Source organism: Thermobia domestica, chromosome 13 (assembly GCF_964235325.1).
Source record: "Thermobia domestica chromosome 13, izTheDome1.hap1.1, whole genome shotgun sequence".
NCBI lineage: Eukaryota > Metazoa > Arthropoda > Insecta > Zygentoma > Lepismatidae > Thermobia > Thermobia domestica.
The window spans coordinates 72,912,119-72,928,613 of record NC_137466.1 but is presented as its reverse complement, the minus strand read 5'-3'; the positions used below and the strand labels follow the sequence as shown (position 1 = coordinate 72,928,613).

At 32.3% G+C, this 16,495-nt stretch overlaps 1 protein-coding gene across 2 annotated transcripts in view; it reads right to left on the bottom strand.

Moving 5' to 3' along the window:
* Window positions 1–1,159: 1,159 nt before the first annotated feature.
* Stat92E (Signal transducer and transcription activator Stat92E) overlaps window positions 1,160–16,495 on the bottom strand; it is a 110,976-nt gene continuing 95,640 nt past the window's right edge. For both annotated transcript variants that reach the window (XM_081735911.1, XM_081735913.1), the window contains one exon: window positions 1,160–12,150. Coding sequence is in view for 1 of the 2 variants with exons in the window: in XM_081735913.1 (XP_081592039.1) it covers window positions 12,144–12,150 (7 nt within the window). In the remaining variant the exon portion in view is untranslated. The remainder of the gene's footprint in view (window positions 12,151–16,495) is intronic.

The window sequence follows — 16,495 nt, the reverse complement described above, 5'->3', positions numbered from 1 at the left end:
TGCAAAATTTCACTTAATTTTATTTTTGAAGACCCATTTTCATCTTTAGTTTATATACTGTCGTAGTAGTTATTTCTTGCATAGCTTTTCTATTTCCATTGTATGTACCTCCATGTACAGTATTCAAATTTATCTATCCTTCCTCTTGTCGCCTTTACGTCTGTTATATATTCCCCATTTTTTCCACTTTCCCTTCCTATTTCACAGTTTAACTTTCTATGCATTATTTTACATTCTTCAGTTCAACTTTGTTTTCATTTTCTTTTCCTGGTTTTCCCAAGTATTTTGTATATCCATTTTTTTTAAGCTATCCTACCTTAACAACGTATGTTTCATTACCACCATTATACGGATTAGTTGGGAGTGTTCAATTGATACTCCGATACAATAGACTATCAGTTTTACGAGAAGTTTGAGATTCGTTAGTTATGAGATATTCTAATTCTTATTGTGTTTAGCATAATGTAATTTACCATCATTTACTTTCTCGTAACTTATGTAAATACTCTACTTCGAAATTTCCAACAAATCTGCTCTTACTTCCCTATTTTTTAAAAAATTCAGTATCTAACTTGTCCCCTATTTTTCTTTGTATTTTCAGTGGGATTTCACCTCAGTCTGCACAAATTATGATCTGACAACTTTTCGTTTCTTTTTTTTTTTCTGACCATTGGCATTCAGCATCTTTGTTCTGACATAGTAATTACGTATATGTTTTAATGCTATCCATTAACTGCAGCATTTATCTGCCTTTCTTGTTTTACTTTCGTCATACTACGGCATTTACAAGACAACTCATCAGAAAATAAGTTTCATATAATTACATATATAACGTAATGCTGCTACCCTAACAACAGATATAACATTCATAACATTCATGTGTTCCTCTTCTACACAAAATTTTTTGGGGGTTCGCGTTTCCATGTTCCCGGCAAAGAAGCCCGTGCTGTAGTCGTAAAAACAGTCTTACGTTCTGTTCATAAGATAATGAATTTACTCTCTGAAGAGGCTGTCTTCAAATTTTCTTTCGTAAATTTGATTGGAGGCCACAAAAGAACTATGACTGCAACGACAAGAAAAAAAAAAAAATCATAACACTTACATATGAGTAGTAATACTATTCTTATCTGATAAGAGGTGAAAAATGAAAAAGCTCAAGTACCATGAGACAGTTGTTTATTTTATGTTGTCTCTACAAAGCATTTAATATTCCATTTCGTAATAGAAAATCACTATCACAGGTATTTTTTTTAGTGAAGTATGAAGAACTACATTAAACCGCTAAGCGGTACTGAAATTATTATTTGACAGCAGAGTGTACTTATATACTCCATGCCATTTGAAATAAGATTTGTGCAGCTACTGGTAGTTCTGCAATTTTTTAAAAAATTTATAACAATCTTCTTTTTCATTTATTACATACATAACGGACTTAACACGTAAAGCACTTAGTGAAAGCAACACATTTCACTTTTATTCGTTTCGACTATAAGGTTTGAGCTCACGACTTCGAAGATATGCACAAACCCACTAATTCATTAACAATATGCCTCAATAATATATTTTTTTTTCAGCACCAAAATATGTTTACATTAAAAACCAATAAACAGGAAAATTTTATCCCTTTTATATATATTAATCATGATGCTTTACATGCTTCAAAACCAAATACATCGCAACATGTCATGAAATACAAATTAAAATTATAATTAAAAAAAAAAAAAAACTTATTTCACACAAGATACCACATTTTAACAGGTAAAAATACCTATTAAGAAGTAACAAAAAGAAATTGATCAACATTGCTAAGCTTCCATAACATATAAGAAGAAACTCAGCAGGGAGAAGAAAAAATTAATAACATAATATTCTAACTTGTTGATTATTTGCTAACAGTACAAGTAATAACATAGATAATTTGTTAATTTGTACTACACGGTTTGATTTTTTAAAGTCCCCCTAGTGTTCTCTTGTTTTTCATATAACAATGAAAAATGTCATATAAAGTATATCGCTAATATACTGTACTTATATATATATATATCTACCTGTTTCAACAAACTAGCTATATCTTTAGAAAACAGCAAAATACTCTACTTAAATATATGTATCATCTATAGAAAACAACTACGATTATCATTGTTATATGGCCCTTGTATGTTTTACATACATCCATTGGTATGAATGTTAAAAAAAATCAACAGCTAACATGTATGTCACTGATATCAAGATTTCCATTAACCACTTCAAAATATGTTAATGAGTTTCCTTTTCCTGCAATCTAGAGGATACACAACACATTACAGCATAACTAGGATAATCAACATTACAAACAGGACAGGATATAAGGCCTCTTTTTAACTACTTGAAGAAAGCATCCTATGCAGCTGCCCCTTTAAGTGCGTTCCTTGTAGTATACTATTTTGCCTTAGGCATCTCATTTTACTGTTTTTTTTTTTTTTAATTACTCTTCTACTGCACAATTATTTACAAAGCGTCCAAGAAGAACAAGCATAATCCAACTTTTTATCTGTCTATTTATTTCTTCGTTAAATCCAATGAAATAATTTCACTGTTGCCAAGTGTCGGATACAAATTTCCGAATTCTCAAACTTTCGGAATTCGTAAATACCAGGTTTTTGATAACGTTTATGTCATGAAGGTATTATAAATATAGCTGGGTCCTATCCGTTAAGTATAATGTCTTTTTAAACATATAGTTTCTTCTTAGGGAATATTTTTATAATCATAAGTCAGCTATATATATCTGCATACTTTCTGAATGTTTTCATCTCTTATATATTGTGTACATGTTACTGTAAAATTATTTTCCAAGAAAGAAAAAAATAAATACAAACCGTCCTCTTTTCTCAATGTCGATGTACCTTAGGAATAACAGCTATTCCAAAGCAAGTGGAAAATTATAACTAAATCTGATGAAAACTTGAAACAACCTGAAGGTGGTAAATCATACTTTATCAGTAATAATGGAAATAATGATGGTATTTTCTCAGAAAAGATCCATCATTAATGTCATCCAAAGCCAAATGCTCCTCTGTGGAAATCGAACACTTACTTACCTATAATCATGGTATTATGTCCGATGCTTTTTTCATAGTACCTATGTCCAGCTATCTCATACCACAATTTAGTAATAATTCTGTATCGCAGAGACTGATTTTTCGCGCTACAAACACGAGTTTTAAATGTAATTTTGTTTCTACTAACACCTGCCTGAGTTCTTAACTACACTCTTAGTTGGTTTAATGAATTATGACTTGCGATTTAAAAAAAAAAAAAAAAAAAAAAAAAAAAAAAAAAAAAAAAAAAAAAAGCGTATTTCTAAAACTGTGCTTTGTTCCAAGCCCATTTGGGAAAGCAATAGCATCTCTATAACCACAAGCCACAAATCCACACATAATTTTAAAATTTTAGGGGAATATAAATGGCTTGAATGCCACTCAGTACATACAACGTTGCTTTATTTTCCGACTATATTTTGCAAATAATAATAATAAAAAAAAGACTCACGAGAAAGCACTTACAAAACTTGTACGGAAAAAGACAAAAAACACTTCACTCCATTTGTACATATAGTAACTCACAGATGACTTCATTTTGATTTATGTAGAAATATTTACGACTTAAACCTACCAGTAAATTCTTGTCAGCACTACTCTTTTCAGAATTAAAGAGTACTGGATTTACTTTATATCCATATTCTCACGCGTAGTGAGTGAATATAAAGCAGAAACATGATCAGATCCTTAAAACTAGAATAGTATAACATCTGTGTATTAAACATATCGTCGACTGCAGTGCTCACTACACTTCGTAGTCTATTGTATCTCTTGTGTACCTCTGATATAGCATCTGGTTGAGATGAGTCATATTTTATGTGTCACGTTCAAACTGACATCTCTAAAAGTATCTAAACGAATTTATGACTTAATATAAAATAAGTCAGATTGTATTAAATCTGTCAATTAATTCTACTGAAATTGGTACATTCGTTTCGTAAATAGTGGTGAAAAACTATGATGTAACGAACATCACTTTTGAATGCATCTGTGCAACCAACTAAGTACGCTCTCTACTGGTAGTACATCCTTCTATTTTTCTTTATAAAAGCACAGAAAAATCGGTGATAACTACCGAAAGCATTATTGGTATCCAGTAATATTATAGTCCGCTCAATTCATAGGTTTAAAATTTCATTTACCTTAATTACATCCAGATCCCAAACAACAGATATGTCGCCACCATAGTTTTTTCTTGATACAGTAGGAACTAAAGCAGTACTTTGGAAGATTACATTAAACATGATTTATAAAATCAAAATTTCTTATTTTATCTTATATTTCTGAGGGTTAATATTGATTATAAATATTTCAGCACACGGTAATCATTCACACAAAAACATGAAATTCGTTTCATCTCCTTGTACGGGAAGATAAAACATTAAAACAATAAACTAGTTCGTTGTCCCGAGTTATTAATGTGCTTGCTATTTCAAATTATATTTTGAGAGACATCCACAGACCTCACCCACTGTCAACAATATTAAGTACCTCTCGAATAAATAATTTCGAATATATAATTACAAAATTATCCTATTCCTATATACACGCATTACAATACATTCAATATAACCCAACAGTTGGCAATATTGCTTGCTCTTCTCTGGTACATTTATATTTAAAAAAAATAATCAAATTTACCAAAGGCAAAAATACTAAGCACCAAAATGCCCTTTCTGTGATAAATACTTGATTAGTTTTACTGAGCCAATTATTACAATGTGTCTACATTTAATTATACAGAGCCAATATATATAAATATATCATCATATACAATAAAATTTTAGTGTACAAGAACTATATTTCGAAATCAACAGAAAGTGAAAATATTAAAGTTGTACTTTAGGAGAAATACATTAGAGTCTTATTATTAATATTAATAATCTATTATATCATCCAATTTATCGTAATTTGTACTGCTCACATTTCGTTTTTCAATATATTTACACACATATTCAATTAATTAAAGCACACTTACACACTAAGAAATCTCCACTCACTATCATACATACACTTATTTATCTTTTTCTAGTTCTTTGTTGAATACTTGCTATATAGGGTTGCCAAATATGTTATACCAATGAAGCCTTTGATTTTCTGAAGAATCCATTCCTTCAACGAATGCGAAGCTACAAATCCCGCAATGCAGTAGATTCTAGCTTCACTTTATGAGGCGCATCTAGGAAGTTAGTTTTCTTGAGGCGGTAGACACAACAAAGAAGAGACACTGACCTTGAAACATTTACTACCACAAATACTGCACATGTAACACTACTTTTCAACATAATCACCACCGGAACTGTGGCAATAAATATCATACTATGCGATCAGCTCTTGTATTCCTATGTCGTAAAAATTCAGCCGCGTAGGAGTAGAACCAGTCTGTCTGCAATTGTTCATCATTATGAAAATGATTACGGACAGCTATTTCTTGAGGTGTAACGAGACACGAAAATCACTCGGAGCAAGATCCAGGCTATACAGCTGATGACAACTGGTCTTCTGCAATCGTTTCTCTGGGACGTTTTACAACCCACCGTATAGCCCAGACCTTGTTCAGAGTGATTTTCATGTCGTCTTATACCTTAAGAAATGCCTGTCCGGTAAGCATTTTGATAGTGATAAACAAATGCAGACAGATTGTCATATACTGGTTCCACTCCCAGGTGGCTGACTTTTACGACATGGGAATACAAAAGTTGATCCCACAGAATGATAAATATCTGAATTCCGGCGGTGAATACGTTGAAAAGTGGTGTATCTACGGCAATAAATGTTCCAAGGTCACTGTATCTTCTTTATATTTGTCACCCTAGGGAACCTTTTTGTCTAGCCACTCTCGTATTACGAAACTTTTGAATAAAGTGTGTTTAAATTATTATACTACATCCACTATCGTTGTTAGGATATACAACTGTATCTCTATTGGAAAAAATGGGAACTCACGTTTACTTCCGACAGTAGTAACACCATGCGGTGCAGCTGTAAAGCTGTTGCTTCTATTGGTGTTGACAGCGACATTCTCACTGCTCCGCCCATTAATCAAATTGCGAGGGATGAGTTTACAGTTTAAATGTTTAAACATTTTAAATATATAAACAATTTTTTTACTGTACAGTAGGTCATTGGAACTGGTACTACTTACGATTATTACAAGAAAATGTATTTTTATGATTCACATTATAATCAAAGTAAATAAGTGAAAATAACTTTTTTACCCTTGCATCATTAGAAACATATTCATTTAAGTCTCGGAAAACTGCATTTTCTTTTTCACTAATTCACAAGTTAATAAACGAAAGTATTTTATTCAACTTACACGATAATTTGATTGCAACTAACGAATTATAATGCATACTTTACTCATACACATTACACTATATTATATATATATATTTAAAAAGGTGTGATTATTATGAACCTGAACATTTACTTGCTCCACTTATATATATATATATATATATAAAAAGTTCGCAGTTTCATATATGAGTCGCATTTTATGTAACTGAATTCAGTTATTTGTTTTGGAAGTATTTCACTCCCTCTAACTTGTACCTAGTTCTGAACTTAAATGAAAATTTAGCTCGTATTTCTTCTTTCTTGCCTTTTTGTGACATTAAAACACGACTGCCAGTGTATCGATTAAATCAATTTATTCTTCTTGTTACTTCAAGCTCGGCGTGGCTTTTTCATTAACTATCCCAAAATAACTTGAAATAAAACTGTCGAATTTTGCCCTTAAACAGCCACTTGCAGTTAAATTTACGCGATCTTACATGTGTGTACTTTTGTATGTATACAGAGTAACTAATACGAAAGGCAATATCAAAATTTCCACATAACCATGTAAAACATACCAAGTACCAGCGGCGTGTCGTCAAGGGGACTAGGCTAATCCCCTGGCATTTTAATTAAAGTATTTTGTGATAAATATATACCAAAGTAAACGAAAACATTGTTTGTATTTCTCTATTTTCGTAAAATAAGACTAAATTAATTGTTCTGACATAACTTCAGTCAGCGCCCGTGTGCTGGGTGCGACAGCGAAGTGGAGATCGGAAATGCTCGGGTTTTAATCGGCTTTTCTCGGAGAAGGGAACAGGGTCCAGCCAGCTAGTCCTCATATTATGTTGCCTAAGCTCTAAGCACGGGCGTTCTGTCGTAAGCGAATTTAATTCTCGTTTGCTTTTTAGAGTTAATAGTTTTAACGCAATTAAATTTACAGTATTAATCTGGACACTTTAAGAGATCTAGTGAAGTATGAACTTTTTAGATTATCAATATATTTTGAAAATGACTCGAAGAATAAAGTATGGAAGAGGACTCGTCCGAGAAATCGAGTTCCTTGCAGCAAAGTGATGGCGCAAGCAGTGATATTACTTCAATTGGTACAGGGGACAGTAGGGGTGGGGATCGGCCGTTTCAGTTTTGTATTCTGGACCAATTATTCATGGTATCATTTGGATTCCTTAATTTTCAAGAAAACCAACAAATAATAACCAGTGTAGAACAACTCCAAGCATTTCTATTCAGACAAAAATGAAAGATTATATACATAATATCAAAACGGATTATTTTGCTTCTTCAAAGTAGTTAACTGCATGTAAGACAAGAAATAAACTATATATTGCTAGCCTTGTATTCTGTTCTACATAAGAAAGGACGTGTTGAATAATGATGGCTTTTGTGACATGAACAATTTTCACAAACCCAAGTTGCGCCACGAAAAGTGTTATTCACACCTGTCCACAATAACTAAATTGAAAACTTTTGGGAGAACCAGAATTTATTTTCAATTGAGCAAGCAATGTAGAAGTTGATTCAAACCGAGAACTAATGAACAGATTGATTTATTCCTCTTGTTTTATGACTAAACAAGAGTTAGCATTTAGAGGTCATAACGAACAGGAAGATTCTATCAATTAGGGAAACTATATTGAAGTAATTCAGTTACTTTCTAAGTACGACACTAAATGGACTTGCAGGTGCGCCCGAAGAAAATTTTCTAGGGAGGGGCCCATCTCCATGGTTGCTATGTTGCGTCTGGTATTTAATATACATGGTTTGCTATATTACGTATACATTTTCGTGAGCCAGAGGAAGGCCCGGGCCCCACCCTGCCCTCTCGTTCGGGCGCCCATGTTGACTTGTCATCTTTACAGTACGGGAGTGTTTAAAGGAACATCAAACAGAATTCAGAATTATATTATCAAATGTGTTGGTAAGTAATTCTAGATAAAATTAAGTCAGAAATAAACAATACACTTTTTACAGCAATAATGTTGGACAAAACTACGGACATTGCAAAGACATCTCAACATTCAATCGGTACGTGAAAGACGGCAATGTTCATGAAATATTTATTTGTTTTGCAAATGTTACTAGTGATTGTACTGAGACTGCTCTAAGTGAGCATGCTTTCCAAGTTCTCTCTCACTTTAATTGTAAGCAAAAGCTTGTAGCACTAGGCTATGGATGGAGCTGCCACATTTTCTGGACATTTGAACGGTTTACAATCTTTTGTGAAAAGGTGTTTGAGTGCACTCACCATACACTGCTATGCTCACAGACTCAATCTCGTTGTTCCACAGTCTGTTAATCACATCAGGGAATGTAAAATATTTTTTTTTGTTTTTTAGAACAAGTGGCATTCCAAATTTCTTTTCATATTCATCGAAACGCTGTAACGCAAAGCGATTTTCAACGGTTGCCAATATAAGATGGAATTACAATTCCAGAATTGTGAATGTAGTAAATGAAAATCAAATATAACTCTTACGGTGTTCTGAGAACATTGTAGAAGATTCAGATCATTGGGACACCTTAGCTTTCATGACTACAAAAAATGTGTGTGTTATCATTGAAGGATTTCGATTTTGCATATGTACTAAACGTTTTCAGTTTTTTTTTTTTTTTCTTCGCGCACGGATATACTATTCAACATTCTTTAAAGTAAAACCTTGGATGTGAAATATTGCATCCAAAAAGTACTAAAGATGGTATCTCAACTTAGAAATGCAAGGAACGATTTTGAAGAGACTTATAGAAAAGTAGAATTAGATGAAAACGGGAACCTTCTAATAAAAGACGTAAAGTAGATGACTAAACAGATCCGAAAAAACAAATATGTGCGTCTTTACAATGACATTTTTGATACTGTAATTGGACAAATGGAGGTGAGATATCAAGATCTCAGTGAGTTACAATTTCTTAAGCTGTTAGATTTAAAGAATTTTCAGTGCTTGAAATCTCGATTTCCTGATTGCTTGTTTTTGACCCTTAAATCAAGTTACGGGAGTTTTTTTTTTTTTCTTTTAATTTTAACAATTTGCGGAGTGAATTAATATAGGTTTACAGACCCTTAGATTTTTCAAATAAAACTATGAGTGAAATTATCCATTTCTTGAAAGAAAGAGGCTTGGTAGAAGAAGCGTTTACAGAAACAAATTGTGTTGTTTGGTGTCAACAATACTAGTCAGGATCTCTACTACAGCACACATTCTCTTCGAACCTAGTCCCCTGTGTGAAAAGTCACTGCACGCCACTGCCAAGTACTATGAAACAAAGTGGCAAGAATTCTGGATATGTTGCTCTCAGCTGAAAATAACATGGTCAAGCCAGTCTGTTTTATAGTACTTCCTAGGTTCTTAGCGGTTTATATGTTCACAATTTTAATATCGCTTTTTGCTTTATATATATATAAAACTGAAAACGACTCCTAAGACAATACGATTGCTCTCAAATGTTTCTCCTTATGCTCGTGGACAACATAAAAAGATACATGTAGGTAATTCAGTACAACTACTGTCTTTCTTATGGAGGTATGGATGGCGAAATTGAGTGAGATGATCAAGTAAAACTTTCAACATTTACTAAACTAAGGTATCTACACTACACACTTCACATTTTTCATTACAAACATGGTCTGAATATATAACCACTTTAAAATATGCTTGATTTTTCAAGTCTATAATGAAAAAGTTGTAACACAAGGTCATTATTTTAAAGTTATGTCGTACATATTTTAGTACGTAACTAACGGTCACATCTGAACGTAAAAAAAACATACGGTTTTAGTGATAGTAAAATATTACTAAGAACACTACTACGTACCATTAATGGCATATAGGAATATAACGATGTAATATAAACGCTATTTCAGTTACACTAACGTCATACTATGGCAGTTACTCACTTTTTGGCTAAGCGTGAATGGCATATTGTGAAAATTCCACCAATTACAGTACTGGAGATACATACCATTTCACTTCTTTTTCCTAGTAATATCTGATATTTTACAGATACAAACTCAAAACAATTAAAAAAAAAAAATCTTGCACTAGAATCAAACCATCTATATTTACTTCTTATATTAAATTACTTGACAAAATAATACCAGTACTGTAATACATAATTGCTGCTACATAATACTTATGTACTGCAAACACAACAGCATTTTAAAACTCTATATTATATATATTTGGGTACTACGACAAGATTCAACATGTAACAATAACAATACACATTGTTTATAATTCTGGCAGCATGTATTATACACACTTCTAAAATCATACTGAAGCTATGTATAATGTGTATTTATTAATTGTATATGGCAACAATAGAAGTAGGGTTCAGAGCCTCTATCTGTGAAACTATCTGTTCCTATACTTGGTTGGTTTCATTTTATATACATGTACACTTAGCAATTTTGTTTTGTCTGATACTGGTATATATTACAATCAATTGTTTACATTTTAGCTGTACAAAATTTTCAGAAACGACTTTTTTTCCTTTTTTTTTTATTATTATTTTTTTTAAGAAATCTGTTTTTCTTCTGATAATTATAATTTCTATTTCTCAAATTTAACTACTTTTGACCAATATACTGAATTCCTTCTATGGCCAGTAAATTCCAGATTATTACCTTCCAACTCATTATTTATTATCCACATTTTATGTATGCGTAGAACTACGCACTATTACTTTTTTTTTTAAAAAAAATCGAGGAATCTTTGACCAAAGTTTAAAGGATACCTTTTAATGGACTGGGTGTAGAAAATTATCTTTTCAGTCTTTTACAGCAAAGTTTATCTTAAATCACGGCTTAACAAATACACTTAATGCTAGAATTTCTTCCCCTTCTGACTTTATAGCATCTCAAATTAATTACAAGGAACATAAACGTATGTGTTCCTCCGCGAACAACGTTAGAAAAGTTCTTAAGAAGTACAGGAACAATGAACGGGCTTCAAAATAACTTGTGCGTTCACAATGACGAAATTTTATTTTTATTTTTGTGTCATAATTGTGTAATAGGATGGAAAGTATACGCGAGAAATATACTCCAACTTAAAAGCGTTAATTGCAATGATATTCTTATACTTATTATTCTTAGCTATGACATTTGTACGTTGAAAGCCGGAGGGAATGCAGACCAACTGAGACGAGAGACCTTCCCTACAATAGCATCGCCACTGACGAAAGAACTTAAAGACTCGTTTCTGCCTTTGTTACTACATTGCATATAATAATATATCGAATGAAATACTGTAAAGACTCCTGACATGGTAATATGGTTACTGCATAAAGCTTTACTTTCAGATGGGAAAACATGAAAATAAGCCCATGCAGATACTGGATATGTCATTTGACAACCCTATATTCTTCACATCAACTATCCTTGTCTATTTCTAAAGACGAGTAAACACATTTCCGGAAGAGAACTTCACTAACTTACCAGAAATATTAAAATAAAACTAACTTTTTTGATTATTACAATCAATATCCTTACAGGATAGAGATTAATACTAATACTACTTATAAGTATTAACACAGAAAAAAAAAAGTTTCAATTTTGTGTTTGTGTTAAACGCATTTTCTTTATATCAAATCAATGAAATAAAAGTCACACCACTTAACTAACACGATCCTAAAACCTATACATATTTTTCACAGCCATCTTTATCTCCATTCCAATGAAAACTATAATCTCAAGCAGATTCTTCAGTGCGTCTCTTTTCAACACAAAGTGTCTGTCATGTGATAACTCAATTTTATGTAGTTTCAAAACCTGCAAAAAATATCACTGAAAGCTTAATGATATATTATTAAACAAGATGTGATTTATACAAAAATTAAACATTTAACAAAGATAACACTTTAAAAAAGCAAATTTATTTTTGATTTTGCTCCAGAAATATTCTTTGAATTATTTTCATAGCGTAATTTCAATTGTGTATTCTTTACACGTTTTTCTTTCATAAACACTCGGGCTAAATACGTTATACTAGTGGCGGCTATTGAGGAAAGTCATATCGGTAAAAATTCAGCTTTATCATTACAAGATAAGAGAAAGCGTACTTAATGTATTGATGTTCCAGTTCCAGTAGCTTTTTGAAACTGTATGAAGCTTTTCCCCCATAGCTTGTAACGATAAAATTTAAATTATTACCGATGTGACCTCTCTCAAGGACCGCCACTGCGTTATAAGATAAACTCAATGACAGTTATAGTGGGAAATTGATTATACTTATTAAAATTTTTCCCTTCATTTTCGGTTAATATGAGGGTAAAATATAGAGTTTACTAGCAAAATTACAGTTGATGGAGTCATCTAGAAGGAAACACGCTATTAATAATGTGTTCTTAATAATATTTTATTTTGAAGAACATTTTAAAACGATACATTACAATGACCTGTATTTATGTACTAAGTATTTAATGGTTTTCCTTCTAACATTAGCATTACCAGATTGTGAGGTAAAATTACTCCGGAATATGCTATATTTAACCGACAAAGAGTAAGGCATTCATTCCTAAATTTCACACCAGCCTCCTTGAGCATTATTTGTAGTAGCTGCGAATTGCACCTTCAAAGGAAACGAAGCAATTCCTATATCAAATCAACACAATTTTCAAACAAATTCTACCTTACCCTCCCAGATTTTGATGAAATTTGGTACAGTTCTTGGTACCACTGGAAAATGACAAATCCTGATATTTCAGGTTTGATATGTAAAGCGGTTTCGAAATAACAGACCCCAAAGTTCTCAAAATTTACCAAAAATTGTGCGAGTGACATTTGTTCCATTGGCATCTGCTGCTAACAAAGAATCTACAACGTTTATTACGGTATTATTTTAAAGCATATGAAAAGAGCTTTTGGATGGTATATAATAATTTAAATTTTTGTTTCCGAAAAAAATCAAAAATTTTGATTCAGATTTTCTCAAAAAGCAATATAAATGGAGAAAAGTACAAAGTGTGTGACACTCCATTGAATAAAGTGAATCATAGCGGCCAAACAAAGGGACTGTGAAATTTACACAACCGATGTGTACATTTGTGCTGGAAAGCAAGATAGTCAAAATATGTGAAGCTGTAGAAAAAAGTACGGTACACGTAGAAAAGAGGAGGATGTACATCAGTATCCAATGACTGAGATGCTACAGAGTCAATCTCATAAAGAAACTGTGTTTACTTAGGCTTTGAAAGACCTTAATAACTATCTTCAGGATTTGGGCGAGTCTTCTGTAAAAGAAATAAGTCAGCTTATAAGAGATATTGTACAGAGAAGAGCAAGAAACTATAGTCAACACTGAAAAATAACATGCCAATTAAGAATCCTCTGATAGTGACAATGAGATAGTTATGTTTTGCAAAATATTAAGAGACACTTCACAAATTCAAATAGCAAAAAACGAAAAATTATGATTTTAACAGGTTTGCCTGAATCATGCAAATGCGTGAGTTCAATGGCTCAAACTATATGATTCGTCAAGCAAAGAAGGAACTGCAACCCAAAAGTAACTTGTGTAGTCCAGAGCAGAAACCCGGAAAATGTTTACCATAGGAAACTGTCGAAAGTACTACGGAATTTTATGAAAGTACTGAGGTAAGCAGTGTCATATCTGAATAAAGGCTTGTGTACCTATGAAGAATAGTAATGGACAGAAAATTTAAAGTTTGATGAGACTTGCTCTGTGCGATTTAATGGAGACATACGGAATTTAAAAAAAGAAAGAAAAAAAAAAAAACTAATATGGTTATTCATTTTTCAAAATTTACAGAACTGACGTCTAAAATCGTATTCTGGCAGGTCAGAGTGGTACATATATTGTACGTGTATGCACCATTCAGCTAAACTTGAAACTTCTGACAACATGCAAAGTCCGCTTCCACAACAATTTACAAAATAAGGATGTATGCACTTGACTTGCAAAGCTTCTTTGCAATCCAGCATCACTAGACTGTTACATAAGGTACTGTATATTATGCTGAGTAATTACAAAATCAGGCCATACTTGAGCAGGAGTTTGACGTAAGCATAGTGGAAAACGTAACTTTCCGACAGTGGATTTCTGTAGACAGTTGTAACTTAGAAACATTACACAAATCGACACATGAGCTCTATCACTTTTTTGTGATAAGATGTCTGTGTTGATGAGTCATGACTTCGTTGCGAAACAATGAAATGCCTTTATGATGAACATCAGAGAAAACTTAGGATAATCAAAGCTTGTTGTTTTCTATAATTTTACAGAAAACTATACATTTGTGGAACAGGATGAGGAGCAAAGTTATTACTGAAGTAGTGGGCAAGCCACTGTTAAAACCATAGCATGTCACTTATGTTGTAACTTCGGAATGTCTCCAACGCTACGTTTGTGTTCTTGAGAAATCAGTTTAGACCTATCCTGCTTATTTGATGAATTTAGTGCTTAGTGCAAATAACTTTTTGAACTTGTGTTTTACATAAAGTTGATTTTGGCAAAGACTAAATGGCATTTTGCTGCAACAGCTCATGGAAAGGGCCCCTGTGATCGGGCTGGTAGCAGAGTTGGCACAGTCGAGAGCCTGGAAGCCCGAGCAAGTCTGCAGCATTCATATGATAACACACCTCTTACAACCTTGTAGCTTTTTGACTGGGCGGGAGGAAACTTTACTGGAGTGCATTTTATATTTGTCAGTCAAGAAGAGTTTACCGAGTTAGCAACAATTTCACAAGATCACTTCAACAGAGCACAATTCATGGGACACGGAAATTTCACGCGTTCATTCCTACAACTTCAGATATTCAGTAAAACAGACACTCATCAAACTCGACAACAAGCTGGCAAAGACAGACATAAGTGGCGACTACCAGCTACAAAATATAGGAAAAAATAAAGACCAAGAAGTGAAAGTGACTTTTCCCTATATAGCTGTCCACCTCCATTTTTTTTTTTTTTTTTTTTTGCATATTCTCAGATGCCAGACGTTCCCTGGATTCGTTCCATGGATGTTCTGTGTAAGCTGAACCTATGACTCCAACAGGCCAACTATACATTTTATTTGACAAAGGTGTAGTCACGACCAAAAAAGACTAAACTTCACTCTGAACTAAGCTTTAAGCAGCATCCAGAGAAGATCTGAACTTCCAAATATGAATGGAAAACCTGGTCAAGTTCCTTTTTGACACTGTGGTATGTTATTAATTTGATTTTAATATATCTATTATAAAATAACTAAAATAATAATAATTGGTTACTTAGAAACGGGAATAACCTAACATACTGCGAATTTTTAAACTGTTTCATTCATTGAATTAAAATATTTACGCAATCTCACTGACTTTATATAAATCGATAATCAAATGAACAAATGTTTCTAATATGTCAGTTCCTCTTCATATTTGTTCTTTATATTAAAAAAGTAATTTATCCAAGTACTTTCATATCTTTGTGAATCCTCTATTTATACTGGTACTCTATTTAAATCATTTAATACTGGTATAGAATATATGTGGAGTTTTTTAATTAACAAAATAATTTCTAACTTTACAACAGATAGAACTAAATAAAATCTTTGTAATTGTAATATTTTATCGAAAAGATATGTTAAATGCGTATAACTCTTCTTTACAATTATTTCAAAATAAAACATATAAGGTAGAGTCAGATTAATTTTCTTCACAATTCATTCTACGGTTCATAGAGTTAGCGAAATGATTAATTATACATGCAACTATATCTTGAGGAGAAAATTAACGTAAATCGATTTTAGTGATATACTTTACAACATATGGGAACCGCCCACTACATATAAAATCATTCTACCCATAATTGATACCACAGTCGTAAATAGACTTAAAGAACTATATATCCTGTTCAGTATTATTCTATTAATTATTCATCACACCTGACATTATATGCATTAAATACTACAAAAAATGAATTACTTATTCAGTAAGCATCATGCAAAGTAACTATTCTTTGATCAGAAATCAAAAAGAGAAAATCAGTGAGAAAATGTTCTGCTGTACGTTAGTAACGATAAAGATGGTAATTCAGGTAAAAGAGAATTGCGATAAAAATTTCGTAAGAACTGTCTGTATTTTATTATTGCTCCATACTAATTTAAGATAATCTGATACA